Source organism: Protopterus annectens, chromosome 7.part0 (genome assembly GCF_019279795.1).
Source record: "Protopterus annectens isolate FY-2018-M chromosome 7.part0, PAN1.0, whole genome shotgun sequence".
Lineage (NCBI taxonomy): Eukaryota > Metazoa > Chordata > Ceratodontiformes > Protopteridae > Protopterus > Protopterus annectens.
In genome coordinates this window covers 689123069-689131061 of record NC_056739.1, presented here as the reverse complement: position 1 = coordinate 689131061, position 7993 = coordinate 689123069, and the positions used below count along the sequence as shown (strand labels likewise).

The 7993-nt window shown below is 43.2% G+C and overlaps 1 protein-coding gene across 1 annotated transcript in view; it reads right to left on the bottom strand.

The window, feature by feature from the left end:
- Nucleotides 1-1846: 1846 nt before the first annotated feature.
- The window catches only part of TRIM47 (tripartite motif containing 47), a 160414-nt gene continuing 154267 nt past the window's right edge, over nucleotides 1847-7993 (bottom strand). The window contains exon 6 of the mRNA XM_044077223.1: nucleotides 1847-2953. Within this exon, the coding sequence (XP_043933158.1) occupies nucleotides 2427-2953 (527 nt within the window). The 3' untranslated portion in view covers nucleotides 1847-2426. The remainder of the gene's footprint in view (nucleotides 2954-7993) is intronic.

Below are 7993 nucleotides of genomic sequence, written 5' to 3'. Positions count from 1 at the left end.
CATGACTGCTACAGGCACTGCATAATGCCCAAGATCTCAATATATGTATCCATCAGGCTAAACCCTCAATCTCATCTTTCAAAACCACTCAGAAATACTTCCTAGCTAAGATTATGCTCTGTTCTTGCTCAAATCCAGGATAAACTATATCTCTAAATGTGAACAAGTATATTTTCATTCCTTATACTTCCCTACTCTCCCTTGTTCACTTACTGCTATTTAATTCTCTTCTCCGACTTTCTGTCTAAATATACCATAAGCCTGTTTTCCCTCAACTCATATTGCCGTTTCTATTTGTATTAGACTAACTGACCCTTGCTTTCTCTACAAAATAAAGTTTCTCTAAATATTAAATGATTCTTCATATACCTTTGTATTGATTTGTAACCAATGTTTTTATATTATGTCTAATTTGTTATAATTATTTAAACTTTTAGATTTATTTTTAAAGATTTAAATAATTATTGTTCTTAAAATGTTTTGTAATAATTCTGAGCTTTTCTCCCTGGGCCTCAGCTGAAACTTGGCTTCTACCCAGTTGGACTTTCCTGGTAATCAAATGTTAATAAATAAATAAATAATGAAGAAATAAAAACCTGCTGCATTAACTTGTCAGTTAGCAGAGTTGGTTAATGCTTTGTTTTGGTGCGTCAAGAATGCAGGATTCAAATTCCTTCTTACTTGTTATTTTTTTTTCCCCTCAGTTACTTGTTTTTTAACATGTTATCCCTGATGTCTGAAACTGGCAAAGATGATTAATGCCTTATGTAGGAGGTGATAGAGTAAAGAATTAGAATCTTTTTAATGCCTTTTAAGGCATGCTACTTATCTCTTGTGTATAGTGGTTCCAAGTGCCACATGTATAAATATATTTGTTTTGTAAATATGTGCCTGTAAGGTATGCCATGCTTGGTTGATATCTTGTGTATCATGTTGTGTTAAAGTGTCTTTCAGGCATGTTATGCAGAGTAATCCCTGGTGTCTAGTGTCCACCCCCAGCCCTCTGTCCCATTAAGGCAGCTACCTTACGACTCATCCCTGATGATTTGTGGTTCCTCTACCCTGATCCTTGTTCTAAGTGCTGCTCAAGTAGTATACCTGGAGGCTAGGGGTTCCCCAACCTGCAGTCCCTGTTGTGTTTTAGTTTCACTCAGGCATGAGGTTCAGGAGGTTTTCCTTTGACTATTGGTCCCCCATCCATTTCTGCAGGCTCTTCTCATTAATCTAGGGATGTATGTAAGTATTATAGGCATCACAACACACACAAACAAAAATCAGACTCTTCCCTGTGTTTGCACTCTCAGACACACTTATCTGTTTACACCTACCCACACACACACACACACACACACACACACACACAAAACGGACCCCTCCTCACCCACCCACAGTCTCAGACATACTCATCTATTTATTTACACACACACACACACACACACACACACACACACACACACACACACACACACACACACACACACACACACACACATGCGCACATACACACACACACACACACACACACACACACACACACACACACACACACACACACACACGCACACACACATGCATCCCTCTACATATACCCATGCACATACACCCTACCACTACCTTACAACTAATCTCTCTACAGCAGAAGAACACGACCATTTGACCATGTTCACTACTGTGAAGAAGCAAGAATAGCCATGCTAATCCACACAGCTATGTAAATGCCTTACCACCACTAGTTGCAGGGGACAGCACATGGCTAACTAACATACACCTCTCCTCCAGACTGCATCATTAGCATGTAGCACTGCCATGGAGACAGCCCAGTGGGGGTGCTGCACATCCTTGTGCAACAGCACCACGGTAGGGTTGTCACTAAATTCCAAAATGTTACCTCGATGTGTACACATCATATACACCTCGAGGTAACCATTAGGAATTCGGCCCCATATACGAACACTGTTTATATAGCATTGGCATGATATTTTTGGAGGAGAGTGAAACAAAATTGTCCACAAAAAAATATAATTATGGAAATTAAATGCAGTATGAGTTTCCCATATTTTATTAAGCTTACTGAGGTATCATAAAGATCTGGTCTTATCAGATGTTTGAAAAAAAAAAACTTTTATAGAAATGTAAAAAAATTATTTAATTTTTGTGCGTTATAAGACATATGCAGTGTAATTTCTTCAACTTATTTTTATTCACTACCTTTTGCTTAGGTCCATAAAATCTGTTTCTTCTACTAACCAGCCACAAGGTTTCCCTCCAAACTTAACTGACAGTTGAATAAATGTCCACAACATGTCCAGTATAAAAGGAAGCAAAAAAGGGTTTTCATACATGAAACTGAATTAAATTAGAATATAAATCATCATCTGTTTTCTCTTATCATAAATCATCATATTTACTTTTCCCCCATACTGCTTTCAGTTAAAGCTGCATATTCTTATGTAAGAATCTTGTGACTCCAGGCAAAAGATAGGATGCAGTGGCTGAGTACATGTTACTCGGAACCGATGCAGGCAGACCATTGCATTAGTAACACCATAGAATGTCAGGGTGCCTGCTTCACAATCTAAGTACATGCCAATCTTGTTAAAATACCGCTGATCTATAACCACTTCAGTGGAACTATGCTGGGCAATGTAGTTAAACCCATTCCACTGCAGCCACCAGGACAGTTTGTCAGCACCAATCTGACCTGAAGTCTCCTCATCTTTTGTGGGTTGAGTTGTGACTCCCAGTCCAACCCAGCTGTTGCTGATTTCAACCTCCCAGTAGAATCGTTCTCCCTGGAGACTCTCCATGCATAGTACTTTACTTCCTTGACTGCCTATTGCCGGAGTCCCAGGATCAGCCGGGGATGTCACAGTTCGTGCAGCTTGCTTATTTTCTTCAGAAAGTTGTAGGAACAAATCAGCTGAGCTAGGATCCAGAGTCAGGTCAGTAACATCTGCAAGGAAAAAAAAACAAACATATAAATATGGACCAAACTGCAAGGATATGTCTTAATGTAATTAGCTGCAGTCAGGATTTCAACAAAAACATTTACAAATATTAGTATTGTGGGTCTAATGGGCATTTAATGTTGTAACTTCTACACCAACTTGCAAATAAGCAAAGAAGCATAAAAATTCTGCTTCTACCACAGTTTAACTGCTTTTGATGCAAAGTGGAATTACTTGAAATATTTCACACACACAGACTCTGTGCAGAATATTTTATTTTTTTACCATTACAATATCACACAGCTGTCAGTTTATTGCAGTATCAAGGGCTATGATGCAGACTAGATTAATACCAATGGGATTCAGGGTGACCAATGCGCATCTACCATCTGTCCTGTGGAGCACTGCCATTATAAGCAGTAGTTTTTAATCGCAACACAAAACTGCACTCTGGTGGACAATATGGAATCTATTTATTGGACTCTACTCTGGGAATTAGCCAACCACACTTTTAAATTGCTCTTGTGAACCAAGCATTTTTCTGATGAAGGAATATGTTCCATAATACCTGATCTCATGTTGTTAATCTTCATTCCATTCATCACTGATGGGTTATCAGTTCCATCCTCGGAACTGAGTCGGCTCTATACTAAGCTCAAGCCAGCCAAAAACTCTCAAGCTACGTTTTTACCCATAATACCCTTCTCCCTGTTACCTCAGATCTCATTTGCTGTGTAGCCTTAAAGCCACATTTAAGCCAGCTCTCAGCTAAGTCTTATATTTTTTTATATACAGTGCTTATTGGATAGTTTATTCATCTGATATTTTATTAATTTCTACCCTATTAAAACTATTGCTAAGTTTCTACCCTCTCTTCCAAAACTTTCCTGTCAAACTACCTATTACTAATCTTTGTACCATTGCTGGTACACACCCTTCTTCCCTACCAGCTGTGGTAATCTTCTAGTACCATTGTTGTTATTTTCCTTCTGGTTCTTTGCCTAACTGTTTATATAATATTAATGTTAATATTTTATTTTATTTACTTGTTTCTTGCTCTGCCTTTGATAGTACTGGTATTTTAACATGTCTGAAAAAAAGGTCACTTCAGGCTTCAAACAATGTTTGAATTGTGGGAGAAAAATGCTAAATAGTGACACTCATGATGACTGTGTGCATTGTTTGGGAGTGCCTCATCTCTCTGTTCAATCGCCTTGCTCTATTTGTCAGGGTTTTAGTTCCCATACGTTGAATGAAAGAAAGAATAAGTTGATACTAAAGGGCCTTCTTAAATCGCCCTTTTCAGAGGCTCTCTCTGCATCGGAGGGTTCACCTCCTCCTAGGAAAGAGAAAAAGAGGCCACATTCAGTTCCCTCCTCACCCTCTGGTGAAAAGAAGAGACAGCCTAAACACAAAATGGCAAAACATTCCCTTCCAGACCAGAAACCAGCTTCTACGACACCAACTTTGGTACCGTCTAGTACGATATCATCAGCACCTCCTTCGGCACCAACAATGTCTACAGCACCAGCAATGCCTAAATCACAGATTTTGACTTCCACATTGCTCAATCGTCTCAAAACTGGAGACGTTGGTGCCATTAGACACCCAAGCACAGACCCGATATTCCCAGTCTGTGGATCCTTTCTTGGAGCCGGTATATAGCCCCTTCTCAGAGCTACCAGAGTCCCCGTCGGGGATATCCATGAGATCCACCAGGAGCCTCTCTGAACTAGATGTGGTGCGTCTTGTGGACCAGCTGCTGACATGCACAGGGATTCCTACAGATTCAAAAACGCAATCCCTTCTTGGACTTGGAAATATTGCTTCACACACTCTGTCTTACTCTCCTCCTTTGACCTCCTTGCAGGTTTCAAAGCCCATGACACTGATGCCTCTTTTGGCACCCACAGTTTCAGTGTCAATAGTGGATCTCACTTTGGCCCCGGAGCCGACCCTTTGGCCTTCGGCTCCTTCGGAACCAGGTCTTCCTCAGACCCAGGATTAAACTACAGGGTCCTCGGTACCAAGTTCGGTGCTGACCCTGTCTATGGTGCCATCCACGGTGCCAGGAGTCCTGTTGGTACTGATCCCTCTGGAGGCTCCATTCTTGGGAGTGGGCTTAATGGAGCGGGGAATGACCCTGGTTCCAAGGTTGTCCTTCTCAGTTGCAGGCTCCCACCCGTCTTCAGGCAGCCCTACATTCCAAGCAATGGAGAGGGTCCTTGCCTCTGTAGGCGAGCCTGTGGCATAAGAACCCCAACCGTGTCCTCCCCCTGAGCTGTAGCTGTCACAGGTGACCATCCCAGGACATCGAATACGACAGCCCCAGGAGACCCTATTGCAGTGTGCCCTTTCCTCCGGGTCCTTCTCAGAAGCTCACGCAGAGGAAGTTCCAAGGAAGAAATCCTGAAAAAGGAAGCACGTGGACTCCCCTGAGGAGTCCCTTACAGAAGATATGGATTACGATGAAGGGGAAAAGTCCCCACGATCACCCCCTGAAGATGTTTCCTTTGGAGACATCCTTGAGATATTGTAATAGGGGGGGTGACTGGAAGCCCAAAAATCCTTCCTGCGAGTAATCAGTGTTCCTGCAGGCTTTTTGTGCTCGACCATCTACCTCTTGGGTGACCCCACCTGCAGTACTAGTTCAGCTTGTGGTGCAGCGCACCTGGAGGAACCCTGACTCTGTTGAGGCAATCCCATGGAGACCAGACAAGATTCTCTTCTCTTCTCCCCCTGAAGAAAACCAACATTGGTCTAAAGGTTTACCAGTAGATGCGATGGTGGTGGCGGCCACAAAGAAAGAGCTCGCTGAGGAGAGCCACATTGTTCACCCTCCTAACAGAGAGTCCCGAGTGGTGGACAGATTGGGAAAGCGAGTTTTTGCTTCATTGACCTTTGCGATTCGGTCCTTGAACTACCTGGCACATTTCATCATTCTGCAGAGAGACTTAATCTCCGAACTCTCTGGTACTCTCTCAGGACAGATGTCTGAAGAGGTAAATGACAAGGTAGCCTCGCAGCTAGGAATCCTGGAATCAATATCTAATTCGTCCATGAGGTTAATTTCACATACAACCGAAGGGATGGCAAGAGCTGCGGGTTCAGGTGTAATTATGAGAAGTCACGCCTGTATGCGCCTTTGTGACTTCACAGATCCTTTTAAGTCTTCCTTCCTTAATGCTCCAGTGGAAGCATCTTCCTTATTTGGCCCTAAACTGAAAGACATGCTAGCCAGGTGTGAGCAGGACGGCAAGACCCTGTCTGATGTTGGTGTACGTTTTTCCGCTCCTCAGCATTCCTTCTCCAGGAACCAGCAAAGTGGAAAATTGTGCACAAAAAATCTCAGGGTCCTTTTTGTGACACACGTGGTGAGTTCACCCCCCAGAGGCAGAGGGGGCAACTCTTCTGGAAGGCACCCCTATAGAGGCATCGGGCTCCGCATAATCAGGGTTCCAGAGATTTGTTCTCTGAACAACCCTACCAGCGCGCCTGAAGAGCAGCCTGATTGCTTTCCTCTGGAAGCAATTGGGGGATGTCTTTCTCTGCACACCACAACGCCTGGCTATTAATTACCACCGATTCTTGGGTGCAGAAGATAATAACCAGTGGTTACCAAACTCCATTGGATTCCTACCCAAAGGCACCAAAACAAATTCCTGACGTTCCACCCAGTCTAAGGGAAGAAGCAGCTCTAGAGATAGAAAAGCTGTATCAAAAAAGAGTCATCCAAAAAGTCCCACCAGATCGGATCCGAATTCTACTCAAGATTCTTTTTGGTTCCAAAAAAGACGGGACTGAAGACCAATTTTGAACCTCAGCAGTTTAAACAAGTTTGTCACCTAGACAAAATTCCAGATCGTCATGGTTCATCTATCCTCCCCTTTCTGGAGGAAGGCGATTGGATGTGCTCGACAGACCTTCAGGATGCGTATTACTACATCAAAATGTAAAAACGCTCCAGAAGATTTCTTCGCTTCTGGCTGGGAGCCAATCATTACCAATTCCATGCTCTGCCCTTCGGTCTCTCTACAGCCCCCAAAGTGTTCACCAAATGCATGGCAGTAGTGACAGCTCACTTGAGACTACAAGGATTCTGAGTGTTTCCATATTTAGACGATTGACTCCTTACCTCCCCCACCAAGCACCTACTGGTTGGCTCCTTACTGTCCCCACCAAATGCCTACTGGTAACAGCCTTGTATTACACCTCTCTTTGGCACATCTTCTGGGAATCTCTATAAACTGGGAGAAATCCAATCTGACTCCAACCCAGTCTTTGGAATTTATAGGGGTGATTTTCAATACCCATTCTTGCTTAATCTCTTTCCCAGATCACAGGCTACAAAGACTAAGGATCCAGCTCTGAGTGATACTCTGCCACAACATGGTTTCAGCTTGAGAGGTCCTGCAGCTGTTAGGGTCAATGGCAGCATCAATATTAATACTTCTTCTTGCAAGGCTTCACATGAGATGCCTACAATGGCTTTTATCAACCCAGTGGTATATGGTATCCAAGCCGTCATCCTTCGTCTTTACAGATTCGAATAACAAATTGATGCAAGATCTAACTTTATGGATGAAGTCAGAGACAGAACTTTGGGGCCGACCATCCCTCTCAGCCCAGCACCACTGTGACCATGGATGCTTCCCTGATAGGGTGGGGGGCATTTTCAGGGAATGACAGTCCAAGGCAAATGGTCCGATAGAGGCCAATCTACATATAAACATTCTAGAACTGAGGGCTGTGCTTTTGGCGTTGCAAGCATTCCAGTCTGCCCTTTCTTCAGGGACAATTGCTATGCAATCAGACAACATGACAGTAGTTTGGCATAGCAACAAACAAGGAGGAACCAAGTCCTACCCCCTATGTCGAGAGGCCATGAGAGTTTGGCAAAGGGCAATAGCAACAAAACTGCTTTCAGATAGCAATGTATATCTCGGGGAATTCCAACTTAATTGTAGACAAGTTGAGCAGGTACATTCCCTTGCCTCATGAGTGGCTTCTCATCTCTAACATAGCGGCAAAGATTTTCAGACATT